This window comes from Apteryx mantelli, chromosome 2 (assembly GCF_036417845.1).
Source record: "Apteryx mantelli isolate bAptMan1 chromosome 2, bAptMan1.hap1, whole genome shotgun sequence".
NCBI classification, from domain to species: domain Eukaryota; kingdom Metazoa; phylum Chordata; class Aves; order Apterygiformes; family Apterygidae; genus Apteryx; species Apteryx mantelli.
The window spans coordinates 153,950,556-153,970,862 of NC_089979.1; the positions used below are offsets into that span (position 1 = coordinate 153,950,556).

The 20,307-nt window shown below is 35.4% G+C and overlaps 2 protein-coding genes across 6 annotated transcripts in view; both read left to right on the plus strand.

The window, feature by feature from the left end:
• LOC106489964 (uncharacterized) lies at nucleotides 1-15,515 on the plus strand. 2 transcript variants are annotated; one of them, XM_013949254.2, is made up of 7 exons: nucleotides 1-135; nucleotides 7,741-7,813; nucleotides 8,641-8,721; nucleotides 9,631-9,741; nucleotides 12,291-12,398; nucleotides 13,196-13,312; nucleotides 15,433-15,515. In XM_013949254.2, the coding sequence occupies exons 1-7, from the start codon at nucleotides 31-33 to the stop codon at nucleotides 15,465-15,467; spliced, it is 630 nt and encodes a 209-aa protein (XP_013804708.2). In that variant the 5' UTR covers nucleotides 1-30; the 3' UTR covers nucleotides 15,468-15,515. The 2 variants fall into 2 exon arrangements, with proteins under 2 accessions (XP_013804708.2, XP_013804709.2); XM_013949255.2 differs by lacking the exon at nucleotides 13,196-13,312 and having other exon boundaries at nucleotides 15,433-15,506.
• The window catches only part of LOC136991414 (uncharacterized), an 18,017-nt gene continuing 13,175 nt past the window's right edge, over nucleotides 15,466-20,307 (plus strand). For all 4 annotated transcript variants that reach the window (XM_067292521.1, XM_067292520.1, XM_067292522.1 and 1 more), the window contains exons 1-2: nucleotides 15,466-15,552; nucleotides 18,357-18,482. In XM_067292521.1, coding sequence (XP_067148622.1) covers nucleotides 15,510-15,552; nucleotides 18,357-18,482 — 169 coding nt within the window. In that variant the 5' untranslated portion in view covers nucleotides 15,466-15,509. The remainder of the gene's footprint in view (nucleotides 15,553-18,356; nucleotides 18,483-20,307) is intronic.

Consider the following 20,307-nt stretch of genomic DNA (forward strand, 5'->3'; position numbering starts at 1 on the left):
CTTCCTGCTTATCCATCTGGACAGGAAAACATGCAGTATTCTTCTGAACATGCTGATGAGAAGCCAACATCACTGTTATCTGATAAAACCCAGCAAATGTCAACAGCAACCAGAGCAAACAGAAAATCAGAGTCTGTAAGAACATTTTTATATCTTCTTCTGTGTTTATATTTATGTTTTGTTTTTTCATTAAAAGCAGGATGAATTGATAGAAAATTTGACTCCATTTACAGTTAAGATTTACTTTTCAAGAATGATAATTCTAAAATACAGTGTCAAGAATAAGCATATTCTTTACCTTTGGGGACCTGCCTGTTGTTTGTTGGGCAGAACTAGTTCTGATCTACAGATGCACAGGAGACATTGTGTTCTTACCTGCTTGTGCAGGAGCCTGGGATGCTTGTAATAGCAGTAGTAGGCAGGGCATAGAGATCCTATTCTGAAAGTGCTGGTTCATCATTCTCCTGGCACAAGCTTTATGAGGTGAGACAGGCTGAAGTGTTCCACTGACATCCTGTTTATCTTTGTTTATCCTTGATTATCTTTCCACTTGTCTGTCGGTTAATTAAATTCTAGCTCAGTCTTCATCCTGAAGACAAATGAAGTGTGAGCTTGCTTCTCAGTGGGAGGTGTGAATCATAGACTGACTGTCTGCAGCTGTCTTCAGTCCACACTGGGCTTTCCCACACAGCCTAACTGGTGTTGCTAATGAATGCAGAGTTGGACATTCTGCTGATTTTGGAAGTCACCATCTAGCTCATAATGGCCTTGCCCAGGTAATCTGCCAGCTGGTGGAAGTCAAGGATTTTGAAGCTCCATGGGGCTTCTCTTCTCTCTAAATGTGTTCTTTGCACCAAATTATTCTTGTTCCCAGGTCTTATGAGAGATATAGCATGCTGTAGTGTTGGCAAGGGGGTGCTATTCTTCTGGGATTCAAAATCTCCTCTAAACAGAGAATCAGACTGTAGGGTCATATTCATGTCTCAGGGTGATGCCAGAAATACAGGGTGCTGGGAAATGCCACTGATGGTATCTCTTCCAATTCCTGCAGGTTTAGTAGCACTAGTTCTTCCAGGATGTCCCTAATTGTCCATTTAGTAATGACTTAGATGGTCCTTTCCTGGAGGATTAGTCTGGCCCATAGATAGACCTGATGAAGTAGGGTGTACTCACAAGTGAGAAACAATAACCGAGGGCATGTGTCAAGCATAAACCCCTTGTATTGAGAATACTGGCACGGTGCTCTGTTGTGCATGAGGCAAATGCATGGTGAATGTGGTGCCTATTTCTGGGTGTATGGGGGCAGAGTGCGCTCTGTTTCCGAGGAAGTATGACTGCAGCCAGTGTGCTCTGCAGGATCCTGAGCTTAAACTGGTTTGTCTCAGTTGGTCCGGGGACCATTCCTCACTGTGGACAAAAGTAGTACCAGAATACTCTAAATGACTACAGCCATGATTTTATTGACTCTTGCATTAGCAGTGTAACTTTAAAAATACCATTCCTTTCCAAGCTGTTCAAAATAATTGAGCCTTATCGATCGCTCAGATTGTGTTGTTTCACTGATTTCCTTTTTGTCCATTTAAATTTACCTGACGTAGGCCCTGAGATAGCTTTGTGTAAGCCACATATCAGTTTTCTTTTTCACTCTTTTCACAAAGTAATGCCTGTAAAAATTAGCTAATAGGTTCCAAATTATCCTTCATTAGCAAATGAAGGAGTTTCCCTGGATAACAGGTAGGAGTAGTTTAGAGAATAAAAAGTATAGCTTTATGGCCTATAGTTTTTAATTCTTCAGTATATTTTGAATGGGTCTGAAATTGCCAATATAAAGATTCTGAAATTTTAGTTTGCATAAAACATATTTAGAGGCTTAGAGTGGGGAAAATCTTTAGTATTTTATTCGCAAGGTGGAAGATGAGCAAGGTTACAGTGGCTTACAGCTAAATTGATAAAAAATTTGTTGAAGTTTTAAATATTTCAATAAATATAATGCAGTCACCTGTGGTCATTAGTTTCAGATCTCAGATGTTCATATTCTTATTTCATAGCAGTCCCTATGCAAACCTAGAGTTCAAGGGTTCTAGGCATCTTTGAAACATTTTGTTATAGAGAAAAGCATTATGTTTTAGTGCTTCTTCATCTCTCTCTCTCTCTCTCTCTCTCTCTCTCTTTCTGTATCTGGATATATAGATAGCTATAGTTATATCTATATATAGACATTTAATAGATTTTTTATGTATGGAGATGTATATATGGAGATTTTTTGTATATATGGAGAGCTATATATAAAAATATATTCTACCTTTGGTACTTGTGCTTGAGACTGGAGTCGTCTTTCTTGCAGACTCCTGTTAGGGTGCACATGAACCCATAGTATCCTTATTCTTCCACATATTTGGTATAAAGTGTTGTGCAGCCCTCACTGCTAACCCCATTCTCCTTGCAGCCTTTGGTGGTGAAACCAACCTCTGTAATGTAATTCGGAAGGATTTTTGTATTAAATTATATTACTCCTGCTAGGAAAAATGGTACATAGTATTGTAGCAAGATTTCTATAGCTTGTACCTTCCTTTATCTCTTCCTGGGAATGTCTTTCTGAGATTAGCTGATCACAGGAACCCATCAGTCCTGCCAAGGGTAGTTATGTAGCATGAAGTAGTGTTACGTATTTCTGATCTATATGGGGTAGTGGCAAGGAAGTGAGATTAGCCTTATGGAAAGAAAGGGAGCTGGAAGCAGTGGGGGTTGAGCATATTTAATTATACAGCTTAAAACAGGAATTACATCTTCTAGATAAAACAAATGATCCTTGTCTTCTAATTGAATAGCCTTCTACTGCACTGTTGTTGCAGAGAGATGGTCAGGAAGTTGTTAAGGACCATCTCTGAAGCAGAAACTGGTACCTGTGCTCCTGCCGCTCTGAGACAACAGGAGTCAAAACTCTTGCACTCTAGAGTACGCGTGCTTTTCTGTTCCTTACCATCTTTTTCTAGTAAGAGCAGGGCTCAGCCCTTTCCTGGCAATTCTGGTTGTAGAGGCAGGTAAGTAAGAGGAAGGAAAACTTATACTGAAAAAAAGAAATCTTAATTTTACATGTAGAGCAACTTAAAGCTTAATGCATTTCATGCTGATACATTTCTCTCAAATAAGAATGTACCTTTGACCTTTTAGCTAATGCTGACTATTTTAAAACCCTACAGCACAGGGGAGGATGCATGTGGCACCACCGATTCAGATTTTGTGAACCTTCCAAAAATCCGAGGAGAGTCAGAGTCACGTTTCTCCTTAAACTGTCAAGAACAATTATGGCCCAAATCTTTAAATGTACACGAAGATTCACCCCAACTAATCTCAGAAAGACAGAAGACTGCTATGTCTGCTAAACCCAGTATCCGAGGACAAGATTGTTCTTTACCATTGTATGAAAACAATATGTTACCATCAGTTTTACCTTCCAAATATCAAGATGTGGCTCCTCTTAAAAGCTCCCTGACCAATCATAAAACATCTTCTGAATCTCAGAGTGCTGAAGAAGTTTCTCTTTTCTCTATTGAAAAGATACCCACTTTGGAGATCCAGGAAAAAATGCCTGCCGTTATTACTCAAGAAGATAAAAAGGCGCCTATGCCAGTTCTTCCTGTCACACACACGACAGTGCAGTATTATTTATTTTCATTTTATATACTTTCCAGTGATTTTGAGCTAGGTTTTGAAACTCCAATACTAGTGAGCAGATATTTATATATTTCTTTTGATTTAATAATCAACAATTGAATAACTACCTGGATCATCATTAGCTCTGAGAGTTAATCCCCAATGTAATATGCACAGTTACTGATGATAGTTAGGTATTCCTTTGATACAATGTGGAATTTATTAACAAAAATAAATACACAAAATCATCTTCCCCTACACACAGCAGGAAATTAAAAGAAAGGAAGGAAGCTTTTTTTTTTTGGTTCAAAGTTCCAGGTTCTCCCTAGCTACCATTATGTTCAAAAAGTGGGGGGTTTTGGTTGTTTTTCTTTTTTTCCCTCTCCCTTCATCTTTTCTTTTTTCTTTTTCTTTTTCCACTGGATGTGTCTCTCAAATATACACAGCTCCACTAAAAACTGTCAAGCGTTCTCATTTGCATTAAGAAAATTGAAAGAAAACTTCTCCAACCATGTGGTTTGGTCACTGTCCTAACTTGGCTGTCTGATCTGAGACTTCTCTGGATTTTGTTATTTTAGCTATTTGTTTTCTCTCTGACACTTTAAATCTTTCATACCATTCTGAAGAAAACCCAGCATTAGCAGGAGGGTTCAAAGTATTGTTATTCCAGGCATCCTATAATGCAGATGTGAGATAATCCTCCTGGGAAGCAAAGCTTTAAGTTTATGAAGGGAATGTCTTAAACTTCCTGAGTGAGAACTCTAATCCACTATACTGTTATGAAAGAGAAGGATACTATTATTGTCTTCATTTCTGTATGGAAGTTGCTGCTGGATTTTGTGCTTAACTCAAAGCCTGTGTTTCAGATAGAGAGAGTGCTATTAGATATGGTCAGTCTAGAAGTTTTGTGGTCTAGCAGCGTAAGAGCAGCATTTTGTTGTCTCCTTCTTTTAATGATGATACTTAGATAGAATTCAGGTATTCAGATTTCCAGAAGCTTCATGTGTACAGAAAACTTTCTGAGTCAATATGGAAGCTCTTCTCAATCTGAGATGTCTCTAGCACTAAGAGATGCTGGACAATAAGGCTGTTGGTCAGTTGAATACTGCTTATGTCGAAACTTAGATGGAATCCATGTACCCTGATGTTCTATTTTCACTGATTAAATAGCACAACAGACTTTTGAATTTAACTCTTTCTTTTTGTAATAGAATGTAATTGTTTCCTGCTACTTTTTGATACTGTTTTTTTGATTTAAAGACATTCAATCTGGTGTTCAAGATTCTCCAAAAGTTTATAAGGCAAAATGCATTGTAAAACCTGTACTTTGTCAGAACGTTGAGTTTTTGAGGAGATTAACACAGTGGATATACCTTCCTGCAAACAGTGTTGTAAAGAGTGATGCATATCTGAGATTGAGATATCAAGGAGGTTATGCAATTATAGCTCTAGTAAAGGCAATGTGCTACCCAGGTGTCATATATGTTGTGTACTATAATGAATCATTTGTCAAGACTGAGAGATTTACACTGGCAAAAACCCAATTCTTTGGCTTTTATAATACTGCACTAACTCATATAATAATTTTCATCACACATTATTAAAATTACTTATAAATATTGGTAAATACTATTATTCACTTGTTGCAGGTGAGATCTGTGATACAAAGTGATAATTATTTTCCTAGGGTCTCATAGGCAGCTATGCAACATTGAGGGGAAAAAAATCAGGTCTACTTTTGGTATAACTGGTTTTAGTGCTACTGAGATAAAAATAGTACTTTAGGTTCTGCCATGAAACTTCTAATTTCTGAGCATTATCTCACTACATTATCTCAGTATAATTTAGAGCATCTCTAATGATTGCTCTGAGTTATGTCAGCATTCAGGGGTTGTTTTATTTCTTTATTTCAATAGAAAACCTTGTATTTTAGTCATGTGAACTCTTAACTCTGTCTAGCTTTCAGGCAGGCTTCGTTCATATTCTTGAAAAAACAATGCTTCTGAAGGAGGATAGGGTAGGGTGTTTGTGCTTCTCACTTTCCATAAAAATAGTCTTATGCTCTAGGAGACTCCTTTTTGTTTGTTTGGCTAATATAGTATCAAGTATCAGTCTTAACTCCCTTTATCTTACAATAAATAGAAACTCAGTAGAGGAAAAACTGAGGAGATATTGCTTAGTTCAGTCCAGTTACAGTGAGAAAGATGTGTTCTGTGGTTTTTTTTGTTTTGTTTTGTTTGTTTTTAAGTCTGAAGGAGCCAGATTCTAGGGTTTCTGCAGTGTGCCTGGGAACTAGTCACAGTTCAATGCAGTATTAAAAAGTATAACTAGCAAATTTTGTCTTTAATATAGATCATTTTAGACTGCAGTCTTGCAAAACATTCAATTAGTACAGCTGAGAAGGCAGCAAACTGTTGTACAGTGGAGGGAGTATGGCATGGTAGAAACTTTTAAAATCAATTTTGATGCTAAATAAAATGTTCAGTTGAACTGCAGTCCCAAGATAACAAGAGATGATTTTGAGAAGAAATAACTAAATACTCTTAAGTATTTATTTTCCAAGATATTGGTCACCACAGTCCCTGCAAATTTACATGTACGCTTTGTCTGTTTTAATCTTCAAGTCTGTTTTGTGAACTTAGTATAGTAGTGATATATTTGAGAAGAAGCAGAGGCTAATGAGAAGGATAGTTTATTAATTTCTCTTGTACACCATACAAGTGAAGTTAATAATTTTTTTATTACTACAGTATTGCTGTGTCAGTACTCTCCCTCTGTTAACAATTGACACTTAGCATAGCTTCATTCAGTGGGGAAAACCATCTTGTTTGTAATCTGAACTGTAGCTGTTTAAACATGGAGAAATTGATTGCAGTAGAAGGAATTCCCTTGTTTCTTAACTGACCTATTTTTTCAGCTTTGTTTTATTCCTATTAGCACTGTAAAATGTTTCCCTTCTAATATCTCTCATTGTTTTGGGGATGACAATACAAATATAAAGGAACAAAATCAAGATAAAAAGGTGAAACATTGTTTTTTATATTTTTCCAAAATTATCCACGGGCTCTTGGGTTCTGTAGGTTGCTGTGTTTGAATGTGTTCCTTAGTTTTGCTTACCTAAATTATAGCTGATGTTCAGCAGTGAAGACAACATGTTAGACTTCTGGGGTCATGTGCATGAGATATTCTAGGTTAGACTTGATCATTCCAGTGCTTCTGCATGACAAAAGTAGTGCAGAGACTGTATTGGGATGTATTTGAGTGTTACAGTGTGTCATGCTTACATTATAACATTTTGATTTGACAGCAATGAACGAGAATCTAATGAGGGAATGAGGTGAAAACCTGACCACCTCGAAGCTGGAATCTATAAGATTATCCTGTAAATGTGTTAAAATACAATCAATAACATTTTTGAGTAAAATACCTTAATGTTTGCTAGCCATATGGAAATGATGACTCTAAAGGCTTTTAATGTAGCAGAACAAAACTGCAAGAGTACAGTATGGAAGCAGCAATATTCTACAGCAAACCTCTAGCATCTGTGTTTTTCTTTGTACATCAGAATATACAAGAAGGCTTCTTCTCTCCAGCACTAGTGTATGAGAGAACTTTCATTTGCCTAGCACTGTTCCCACAGTTCAGCAATTCAAAATACATGTCTTCTAAGACTCCATATAAAGATAACATGTTCTATAATTTTTCGAATATTGAAGGTTTTTTTTAATTGTCAAGTGCTAACATCTCATTGGTTAATTTTTCTTTTCACCACTGAATACTTTTCAGTCTTGAGAAAGTGGAAGGAAAAAAGGAAAGATGGAACTTCATCTCTGCGTGAAGTTCTGTAAATTTAATAATAAACAAAAAATGAGAGAAAGAGGAAAAATATTATTGCATTTATCTATTTAAGAATTCATTTTATTAGATGAACTAATTACTTCTGAGTTCTCAAAGATAATTTGTTCATTTATAGTTTGATTGTGCTTAATCAGGACTTGGATATGTTAAAATAAGAACACTTACCAGTTGCCTGTTGGTTTATTATTAGCAAACAATATAACATAATGCCATTACTTTTATTTATAGAACGTAACTTTGGAAACTCACTCACCTGAGGGAGAAAATCTTCTATGGACTCAAAAAGAAGTAGATGTTAAAGGTAAATATTTTCTTCTCTTTTGAAAGAAGGAAAATAGGAAATGTCTGATCGTAGCTAGTGCCATCATGCTGGAATGTATTACCAGAGATGTTGGAAGATGCTTCCCAAATTCACTATTTTAAGTGTATTGAGAAGCATTTTTCTCTGAAACCCTGGGACGTTCTTACATCAGTGAATGTATTTTTAACTGAATTGAGTATGTATAGAAGATACAGGTAAACACAGGCAATTTACTGCTATCAAGGATGTTGATCTTGCCCAGCAGCATCCTGGGCATTTATATCTGTAACAGTCCTTGCAAGTAGATGGACAATATTTAGATGAGCTGTTATAAAAAGTTAGAGAAGAACCATAATTAATTGAGCTGGTATGTATTCTGATAAGAGCAAATTTGTCATTGTTTTGGGTACGTATTCTCATCATGGAAATAAGTTACAAGATATGAAGTAATATAAATTAAACACTCATTTTTAGGTAATTGAGTAACAACAGAAATATTGTAGATTTTATTAGTGGTTTTAGTCTTCAGACTAAGGATAAACATAAGCCTGAACATGTTTTATAGTAATGGTGCTTTAACTGTTTCAAAGCTCCATTACATTAACAGGAGAGTATGCAGTGAGTTTAATATGAAAGATAATCAAGGCTATAGTATATTATGCATTTATATCCAAAACACTATACTCCAAAAAGATCGTACTATTAAATATAGAACATAGTTTTAAAGTAAAATGTGTTACTCGGTTTCTCTGTCCTAGATTAAGAACTATGTGTTTTCATTAAATAACTTTTTGCTTTTGTTACATTCCCCATTTTTTCAAATGCAGAAAGACTTCCATTAATAACTCAAATGAATAAAATGCAACAAGCATCAACACTTTCACTGGCAGAAGCTGGTGTGAACACTGGTAAGTGGAAAGCTAATAGTTTAGGGTTCTGGTAAGAAAACTTATAAATTTCCTAATGATGTTGACACTTTGCCCTCAGTGAAGTGTTTTTCGTTTTGTTTGTTTGTTTTTAATAACTTTTAGTAAAGCTTGACCAACTTCAAAAAATCCCAAGGACCTTTGAGTTTGTGCTATTTCCTCATCTGTCTGTACAAAATGGCTCATAAGGATGATATAATAAAGGATGAGATAGAGCAAAATCTAAAATCTTCATGTGGGGAAGAAACTACATATGTTGTTAGAACAACCTAATTACTTGAATAAAATCTGTCACATGTGCTTTCCAAAATGGGTCAAAATGTCCTGTCCAGATTGGTATATACATTGTCTTCATTGCTGAATGAAACTGTTTGGAATGTTTACCTACCCAACAGCAGTTCAGAGATGTAGAGTCCAGAAAGTCACTCAAATATTGTTGGCTACACAAAAGAGATCTCAAAAGACCTCACTTGAGACATGAGAGGGCATGGGGTAATGATTGCTTGTGCTGGGAAGCTGTGAATACCTTCACTCTTCCTTAGCTGCAACTCTGTAATTACAACCATGCTGTTCAGGGCATGATACGGGTAAAATAGGCCATAATTATTTTTTGGACCCCAGCATTGGCTGCACACAGTCATCCCACTTTACTTATGCTGATTGGTAAATAAAAATCACATGTTTCAGTCTGTTCTTCTCTCTTTTTTCACCAAGGTCTCACAGGATGTTCCTGCAGAAAGAAATGCTATAATAGCTGATTCTTAGTTACAGAAAGTACATTTGCTCTCTTTAGAAAGTAATCGATGTCCATTTCTAGAAGAAACCCATTAGAAACCGTCTAGAAGTTTTGTTTATTGAATGTCTTTCTGAATAGCTTTTGTCTTTGTCTAGGGAAGAAAACAATTGAGCTTTTGCACAGTATGCTTGCTAAGCTGTCACCAGGTGTAGAAGATCTGCAAGACATAGAAGCTTTTGAAGACAGTGAAATAGACAGCATTACTGGTAAATACAGAATAATGTAGAGATCTGTATTCTATTACTTAGGTACTTGTTTATTTTACTGTAACGTCTCATATGCACTTATTTGAGAAGTGTTACTGCTCTAGTCAAGTCTAAAGACAAGAAAGCAGATTAGTGAGAATTCCTGGAGACATCATGAAAAGCAGAATTAAAGAAGAATTAAGAATTAATTAAGAACTTAAATACAGATAGTCTGTCATCTATATAGCAAATAATTTAAACTCTTTTAGCCTATCAAATTAAACAAGATGGGAATACTGGCAGAATGTACGGCGTGTAAATCACCATAAAGTTTAAGGAGAGAATATATAGGGAACTGTAGAGCTATCTGGAAGAACAGGAAGAATATCTATCCACAACTGCAAAAAGTTGAGTATGGGCTAATATATCCTGCCAAGAAGCTCAGTACCACTGTTGCTAGGCTTCTTCAATACCTGGCTAGTTTAAAACTAGCTCAGATACCTCTTCAGCTTAGTAACCAGTGTAGACGTTCTACATAAAAGTTGTTTTTTTTTTTTTTTTTAATAAGATGTAGATTTATATATCACACAAACAAAAGCAATACTGAGAACTTTACATTTGGTGTAAAAGAGAACTGGGAGCTGGTGGAAGAATTCAGATGGGACAGTGTCGAGGCAAGGGTGTTACATGAACAAAGCAAAAGGTTGTATTTTATAAGGACTGAAAGGAGGCAGCTTCTACATTTGGATGAACAGGAGAGGATGTTGAGTGGAGGTTAGGCTTTGGAGATGAAAGGTAAAATGGAAAAATGCTGAAAAAAGAAAACAACAGGATCCCAAGGGTTTTGTTTGTTTGCTTGTTGTTTTTAACACTGTGAGAGAAAACTTAAAAATCATCCTGAGGTTATGGGCCTGAGTATCAGGAAAGCTAGTAGTGAAAAGTAGAGATGCAGAGAGTTTTTGGAAAAAAAGGTATTAGCTGTTTTTCACAAGTTTAGTTTAAGCTAATAAAACCTTGAAATGAGAGAAGGACAGATGGAGAGTTTTACAAGAGGAGCAGTTAATGGTGCTGAGCTTGATTTGTTAGTCATCAGCATGGAAATGAAAACTGAAGATGTATCAGCTGATGAAATTGCTTAGAGACAGAACTTAATGGAAGATGAGCCAAAGACTTAGGGCACAGCCCTGGGGAGAGAATGGGAAAATGAGAGAGTGGGGAGAGAGTAAAAAGACTCATTAAAAAATGAGCTAAAAGAACAATCTTTAAAAGAACCGTCTGGAAAGTTCTGGAGTAGGAAAAGGGCTCTTCAAAGTGTAATAGGTGTAAAATGCCAGGAAGGCAAGAATGACGAGTGTAATCAAAAACAGGAAGAAAGCGAAAGAAAAGATGGGAGATGAAAAGCAGTGACGTTATTTATGTCAGGCAGCAAGAATGGGCTGCCCCGCAAAGGAAAGCCAGTTGGGAGATGAGGGTGACAGCAAGGCAGGCAGGGGCAGTATCCTCACTGACAAGGGCCCAATCCCGCAGATGCTGAGCAAGGCAAGCAGGGGGGGTCTGATGATAATCACAGTCAGCTAACATTCCAGATCACAAGACAAGTCCAAAACAATGAGACAGGGCTGGAAATCAAGTCAGAAAGTAAAGTCAGCACCTTGGGGTTGAAATCAGGTCTAGTGACAGCAATCAGGGTGAACCAGCAGTTCAGTGATTGCCAGGCAAATTCCTAATGACAAGGCAAGTCCAAAGTCAAGCCAGGAGATCAAGTCATCAGGTCAGGATTAGTGATGTTCATGGTCAGACAGAGGCACACCTGCAACGTAGCTCAGCCAAAGATGCAAGGGCTTGAAAGCTCGTACAACTCCCAAGCTAAGCAGGGAGACCCCCAAAGAGGCTTCTTGCAGCACTTTCTCGCACAAGTCTTCTTACAGCAGTCTTGTGCCCAGGTTACCCAGCTGCACTGCATCAGAGCTGTCCTTGAGCACAGGTGGCTGAACCCAGAAGAGGGGGACCCAGGGCCCGGATGATTCATGCCATTTAATGACTAGACTAAAAATGATGGTCTGCACTGCAGTTAATGAGAATTTTGCAGTTGGTTTAATTAGGATCAGGAACTCATCCCCAGTCCTACATCTGGCCATAATTCCTCCTTGCTATTGAAACACATAAGATGGGAAAATAAGGTAATATGATCCAAAGACTGGAATGAGAATCACAGTTACATTGTGCTACAAACAAAAAGATAATCTTTGTTTTGAAGGTCTTAAATCTTAAAATGTAACACATTTAGGACAGGATTGAAAAAGAAGAAGATAATAAAGTACCATTGTTTTTATACATTACACACATTTTAATTTTGATGTTTCTTAACTATGAACAGATGACACTTCATGTTCAAGGTTTAGAAACTTCTTTTAAATATTATTTACATATAGGCTAATAATTTATTACATCACTGTTATTTTTAATACTGAAGCTTTAAGTTCAAGATCCATCTGATAGGATATAATTTTTAAAAGAAATACATAAATGTAATTTTCCAACTGATGATTGATATTTTGCACTTATTGCAGAGGATAGATTAAATAAGCTACCAAAACTTCTTGGAAGCTTGGAGTCAAATCTGAAAGACCTGCAGGAAGCACTGGCTCTGACAGATGACCAAACAAGCAATGTAAGTGGTAAGTACAGAGCTGAAGTCCGATACCAAATTGTTTATTCAGTAACAGTTTTTGTATGTCCATATAGTAGAATCGTTGGGACAGTCTTACTAGGAATCTTCTTGGAGTAACAGTACACGATTGGATTTTTATAAACATGGAAATGATTTTAGCTAATTTTAATGTTTGGAATTCTTTTGAGACCTGTGTAAAAAAAGTTAAGGAACTGAAAGCAATGTTTCTTCTTACATATGTGAAAAAGATCATCAACCAAAGAAGAGGGCTGGTCTCACACTAGTGTGTGATGTTTTAGGCTGACTGAATGCCACTTTGGTACTTTTAAAGAAAACACCTTTTAAGTGATTGATAACTCAGGAGTACAATGGTTGAATATGCATAAGAAATATTCTTCTAATCTAGGTTTGCCATAGTAGATTGTCACTATAATTTTTAAATGTTATCAAAGGTCTTATTATAAGATAATTTCTGTCTGATGAAACATTTATTTGGTGTTATTTCTTAAGCTGTACAAAGACAGGGTTTTAATATACATGAATTATTTCATATGTGATAGTCCATAGCAGTTTACAGAATGGTTTAATTCTTCAATTTAAATACTTTTAAAACATTTTTAAAATATTTTGAGTAGTTGCTGTGTATGATATTTAGTATAATGTATTTACTATGACAATGCAAAGGCAACTTTTCGGCAGTAAATACTGTAACTTAAATTTTTCTATTACAAGAACTTGTAAAACTTTAAAATACATAATATATTTTTCTCTATTTTATGAGTTAAAATCATTCTTTTTCTATAGAAAGTTGTGGATATGAGCTAAAAAGGATTTTAGCTGCAAGTCTGGAAGCAAAACTGAAAGACCTGCAGCAAGTGGAGGCTTTCATAGCAGATCAGCTAGGCATACATGGGTCTGATGGTGAGGAGAAATTTTATCTATATGTAGATATAACTTTGGTAGGCAGTCCTAGGATGGATCTTTATGGATTTTGTACTGAAAATTTGTACTATTTTTTTTTTACTGAAAACTAACATGTTATCATTTGTGTCTATCAATTGAGAAGAGTAGTCTGATTTGGAATATATTAAATGATCATATTTCCTAGTCATGGAAGATATGTGAGCAAATATTCTGAACTGACCTGTACGCCAGAAAGGAGAATTAGCCTTAAGAATCTTCTGCTCTATCCAAGCATATAAAGATAGGAAAAAAAAGTCAGAAAATTATAAATTCTTGATAAATCCCTCAACCTCTTTCTGTCTCCCACACATACACACACACACCCTCACTGCTGAGCAAATCTTAACTTTAGCAGACAGTCTGGTCTAGTCACTGAAAGTAAAATGTCTCTCATTTTCTTTCATATGGCTTAAGGGAAGCCAATAAGGGCACGAATTTGTCTGCAGAGTAAGACACCTAACAGGATACTCACCAAGCCCAAAGGAACTTGCATAGTATGAAGATCCAAGAATTTACTGAGAATGCAGCAATACACAAACAATAATGAGCAAGCTATTCCTACCCCCTTACCTGTTTTCAAGTACTTGTAGATTCTCAGGGTCAATAAATGGTTTTCCTTGGGTGTGAGACGTCATGGCAATATGCTAAGTTCTCATCAGGAGATGTTGATTTCTTGACGATGATCTCTTGGTGGTGTCATCATCTTTCTTACCTCTGAGGTTGTCTGGACCACTTCTGTACTCTGCTGATATGACCTTTTGTTAGTGGAACTCAAGCATTTGAGAGAGGCATAACATATGCTAACTGTCATTGGCTGTAATTGACTTTTGTATGCTTTCATCTAGCTTGCAAAGTACTTTCACTTTTCACATAACTTCGAGAAGAAAAAGAAAAAAGCTAATAACACTGTAATAACCACATTCAGCCATACTGCCTGTCTAGTTGGCAATACCACATTGGCTTGTTTGGTCCGATAGTGTGTAGATGCCTTCATTTGAACTAGATACCTCAGCTACAGTCAATGGAGTTCAGAGAACAGAACGTCTTGCCTTAAGCAGGACTGCCTACATCTGCTGATGTTACACTTCTAAAGCTCTTTAAACTGCTACAGGCCCACCTAGCCAGATGATAGAGTTCAGATCTCAAATCAGCTTGCTGTTAAAAGTAGCATCCACATTCCCTGCAAGTAATTCCTCCTCTTTTTGAGACACTCATTCCTGAAGAGCTGTCATTTGGATATACATGTAACACGTTCCTGATAGCCAAGGGGAACTTCTGACTTTCTGCTGCTCTTAAGCAAGGAGGGAGGTTCCCTGGCTTGTTTTTTGCAAAGCTGCTGCTTTTGCTCTTCATAAGTAGAGGGGGTAGAAATTGGCAGAGAGCTAAAGGAGAATAATTGGGAAATTCTGGGATTGTAGAGAAAGAAAGGATTCTGTAGCCGTAAAAGAAGAGTTACAAAGAAGGGAAGGCCTAGGGAAAGGTAAGAGATCATTCAAAGTTCAGTACACTAAGAATAAAAGGAAAATGAATATAATAGAATTTGAGATAGCAATCTTCAGGGAATAAAAATTTTCCAGATGTTTTGGTGTTTGCGTTGGCAAAGGAATTTCAGTAGAACAGCATAGTGAACAGAGAAAATAAAGGTGAGACAAAAGGACCTCAGCAGAATGTGGACAAAAATAAGAGGAACTTGAGACGTTAGAAAAAGGAGTAGAAAATAACGGGAGGGAGAAATGGAAAAAAAACGGAGAATATGGAAATATTGCAATACAAGGAAAAATTAAAAAACAACAGCAACAAAAAAAACCTTCCAGTAGTTTCTCAGAAGAACTGTGTATATGAGAAAGCATGAGGAAATTGACCTCCCCAACCTGCTACACTGAGAGCCTGGAAGTTTACATGCCGTTTTCCTCCTAGAGATTAAAATTGTATCCTACATAGTAAAAGAAATCATTATTTACTGTAAAAATACCATAAATAAGTAGTGTTTTGAATTTAAGTTTTTATCTTACGTATTTTGAAAGTTGGAATTAACATTTTTGCATATGGTTGATTATCAAATACTTTCATTTGCATAGAAAAGCAACTATATGACATCCCACAAACAAGATGACTTCTATTGTCAAGTTTGGAACCAACTCTGAAAGACCTGCAAATGGCAGAGGCTAATATAATTAGTCTGCCAGACAGCATAAATGGTGAGGATAGAGTTAGAACTTGAGCCTACATTTGTAGTTTGGGTAAACTTCTGAGGTCGTTCTGTTCAGCTAGTTAGAGATTGCTCTTTCTACTGAAGAGTTTAGTAATGGAATGAGAGAATTGGGCTTCTGTAATGTTAAAGATCAATTAATCCAAAATAATTTCTGGATTTGTTTCTTTAAATGTCTTCTATAATAAATTGTATGAAAATAATATAGATATCTTTTCTCACTTGGATATGAAGTTACAAATTATACTGGTAACAGACTTTCCTCATTATAATTTGATTACAACTACATATACTTTACTTGAAAATAAAATGAATTTATTTTAAATGCAGGGAACCCCTTTATTAATAAAGCTTTTCCAGGTTCAGGATTATGTAGTCACAATTCATTGCATTGCCTTGTTCATTGTTTGCCTTGCTGTAGTATCATTAAAACACAAAAGCAAAAATAAGAATAGGATATATTTTTAAATTTCTGAAGATACATTAAATCTTTGATACACTATATGTGGTGTTTTTATCTGAAAGACCGCAGGAATTTCTGGGGAGTTGCTTAATTCTATAAAGCAACTAATCTTTCAGACTTTTTTTTTGTAAAAGGATATGTAGTGTAATTGGCATATAAGCAAAATCTGTTTTGTTATTTTTTCTGCATTGCCTATTAAAGAGAGCAATTAAATATTTTCTCTTTCTAAAGAAAATAAACTATGCACTAAATGAGTTAAGAAGGAACTTAGCAGTGAATCTGAAGCCAAATCTACAAATCTTGCAGCAATCAGAGTCTTGCAGCAAGACAAATAGGAAAAAATAAGGTTTTTTAGCAAATGCAAAGTTAATAATTTAGTCATAAAATTGATTAATTTAACTTTCGAACTGAAAATCTAAATGAACTTTCTCTTAAAAATCATGGACCTTTCCAATTTGGGTTTTTGATGTTCTCAATACAGTTGAAACTTTCCACAGCTTTACTCAGCTGAGATCTTTGATTTAAATGTGTCTCCAAGACTTGTATAATTTCTTACAGGAGGATACTCAAATATTTCTGTGCTAACTCTACAGTTAACTGTCTTAATGGTAACACTGGTTTTCTCAGAAGCAACGAGCAACTGCATCCTATTCTGTCTCATTTTGCCTGCCTGGAATAAACCAAGTTGTATGGTTATCGGAGTTTATGTGAAGAAACACAATGATACAATTACAGGCTCAGTAATGTTTCTTTATAGATGTAGAATTAGAAGGATTGCATACTTCATTTTATCTTACTGCAGTTTGGGATCTGATGATTCATGGCTTGGCTTGGCCTAATCAGGTCCCTATTGCTAATAACAGGCATACCTACATTTGCATTTAAGTTCAGGTCAGGAGTGTGCTGTTGCAGTGAATCTTTCAGTCATCCCCAGTTTACTGTGCTTTGGTTCATATCATCGAAAGATCTCAGAGTGTAAACTTGATTCTTTCCAGAAGAAATGAAGCTAAAAGATGTGTTGCAGGAGTGCACCTAATGTATTCCAACTGCTAACAGACTTTTAAACCATGGGATCAGACTTGAGCTCATCTGAATTAAACACACTGAAATACGTATAGTGTGGAAGTCTGGTCATTACCACCATTTAGGTCTTACATTGCTGCTTATATTATGCTGCATTTCTTGCCAATGTAGAAACAATCTGTGGCATAACTTGGTCAACTGTCAGCAAATCATTCATTTGAATCTAATCTTTGATATCTTCATGTCATGACAGTTTTATTAAAGTGTTATTAAAGATAACAGAAGGAAGAGACCACTGCCATCCACTTGGTTTTCAAGAAAGAACTTACAGAAAAGAAGTGTCTTTGTGAGACCTTTCAAACCAGAGAGATAATCATGGGGTCATCTGATAAGTTAGATGTTACTAACTTGCATGATTTTAGTCATTTGTCAAGCATAAATGAAGATATTTAGGCTGATACGTACATTGCAGTAGAGAACTCAAAACTTAGGTTTTATTTTTGGTTTCCTATGCTGTCATATGTATGCTAACGGAAGTTTCTGTCCTGGATGATTTTACTATTGTATTTTTGAGGTTCCAAGTGAGTTCTAAGTGGGTTAAAATCAGGCAAATGTTCTCCCTAGCTACACAAAATTCCATACCATAAGAATAGCTTACTTCTAGCTAATACAAAACAAGCTGTCATTGTGTAAATAGGCTGCAGTTGTTTTTTATGAGCCCAGATGATGAGGATTGTAATGGTAGTAACTGTGAAAGGAAACAGGATAATCTGAAGTGGAGACAATATATCAAGCACTAAGAGATTGCACTGCTGGTTGGGAGACAGCTTGGTCTTTTTGAAAAAGCAGGCTGACAACAGTTAGGTGTTTTAGTTTTTCAGTTGCATGTTTCTACAAATAACTGAAAATGAGATAAGACATTCTGTGATGACAAGAAGCAGCAGCTAGCTGGATAATTAATATGTTTCGGAGCATTTACTGCCTCTTTCACACAGTGATGAAATAATCACACATATATGTGTGCACGCACACACAGAATATATATTTTTTAATTATAGTTATATTGGAGAAATTTTTTAAATACTGTATTGTAAGTGTGGTAGAACACAGCAGTTTTTCTGAAGTAGTATCAGTTTGTAACCTGAATGTTCCTTTCAAACATCTACTGAAGATGTTGAACAAATGTATTTAAAGTTGTTAATGAAGTTATGTTAAAGCCATTTTCCTTGTTAAATATCTTCTCTATTTCATGCTAAAAGTCTAGCAAAATATAAATACCTTTTATTTACTAAAGTGTCTCTCTGTAGAGGACAGACTGAAGGAATTAATCAACCAAAAAAATATTTTGCTGTCAAGTCTGGAAAAAAATTCACAAGATTTGCAACAAGCACAGGCTATTGTAGTAGACCAAGACGACAAATACAGATTTTATGGTGAGTGCAGATTTAATATCATATGAATACAGAGAGTTTTGCTTACTCCCTATTGACTGTCCAGTAGGTTTCTATAGATAGAATATTTGTCTTTGTGTCTGTACTCATTCTCCTTATTTGTCTCTGTCTCCTTTCTGCTTACTTTTCTTATAATTCTGAATTAAGATTTATTATATGAACTGGTAAAAATCTACCATTTTCTATGAATATGTAGCAGAGTATAGATATGTTTATAATATAGAATACTTCAGAGGCATCAGAGAAGAAGGATAACTGTGCAAACAACAAATATGTGGTCAAAGTTCAAAAAGCTAGAAATACTGTAACGTTAAAAGTTTTTGAGTCTATATTTTAAAGGAAAAATTAATCTCTGTATGGAAAGCTGAAACTTTGTAGTTAATTATGTTTTAATCAGTCAAAAACTTTATCTGGAATTAAAGGAAGAGTCATGCATAAAATATTTTTGCAAGATTCTAACTTTTCTTCTCAATTCAGTGCTTAATAGAACTGAAGAATACAGTTAAGGGTCCAAATATATTTTTAAGTAATATTAACAATAAGCAAATTTACCTTTAAAATTCTCAATACATTTTGAAATACTTCTTACAGATTGTAGTTCTCTTTTCTACTCAGCTACCCAATAGGATTCTATCTTGTTTATACAAGAATCTGAAGAACAGTATTATGATTTGAGGTGTCAGCTTGAATGTGTTTTGAATCTACGTACAAATCATAATTTAATAACTACTTAACACCATTGTTACGTGGCTAGTGACATTTTTATAACTTTAGCAAGAAAATGTAATGCCATAAGATTGTAATTATAAGAAACCATTTTAGTATAAATATGTTGATAGATTTTAAATTCAGAATAACCTTGGAAATTTTTTAAATTTTAAAAGCTTTTCTGAAAACAGGAAGAACTTTGTTCAGAAAGATATTTGTACAAATTTATGTCAGAATTTCAGATTTTATTAAACCTTAATGGAACTGATGTGATATTTCAGAAAATGTACTATATAAGGGAAAGAATGAGTTTTTTATTAGAATTTTGCATCATAGGGGCATAGGCAGTGTTCTAGTCTGCCTATGCATTAGCTGATTACATATGTGTGAGCTGAAAACTGTCTAATAAAGGTACTCAATAAATGAAGTATTTAAGGAGTTGTCTGGATGGTTAATGTTAATTGATAGTAATTCTTGAAACATTGGCAGATTTCCAGAAAGCTGTAATGAGGCTAATGATGTGCTGGTATTTTCAAAGGATGTATGGGGCAACATCAGTTTGACAATGATCTTGCATAGAATAATTTAACAGGAATATATTAATAGAAAACTAAAGGAAGGAAATATAACTGATGTCAGTCGGTGTTGTTTTATGAAAGATACATGCAAACCAACTCTTTTTTTTTTGAGGGGTGTTAAAATTGCCCTGTTGATTAATAGCAGTTATAGTGTTGGCATATCAGACTTCTAAAAGTTACTAGAGTTCTACAGAAAGATTTTATTAAGAAATTAGATAGATATGAAATCATCTGTCCTGTCAGATAGATTACAGCTGAATACCTGGTGGCTTTCAAAATGCTAATATAAACAGGGAACATCATCAAGTGATTTCCTGCAGAGATTAATACTTGACTTTGGCTAGTTAGTGTTTTCCACAGTGACTTGGGAAAAGTCACAAAATGATAGCTGACCATTTGCAGATTCACCAAATAAAATAGAATAAATAGGAAGTAATAAGGAGAACAAGTTGCTTAAGCAGAAAAGCCTTTAGTTTTTAGAAAACTGAGTGAGAGCAAACAGCTTTGCTCTCTTATACAGT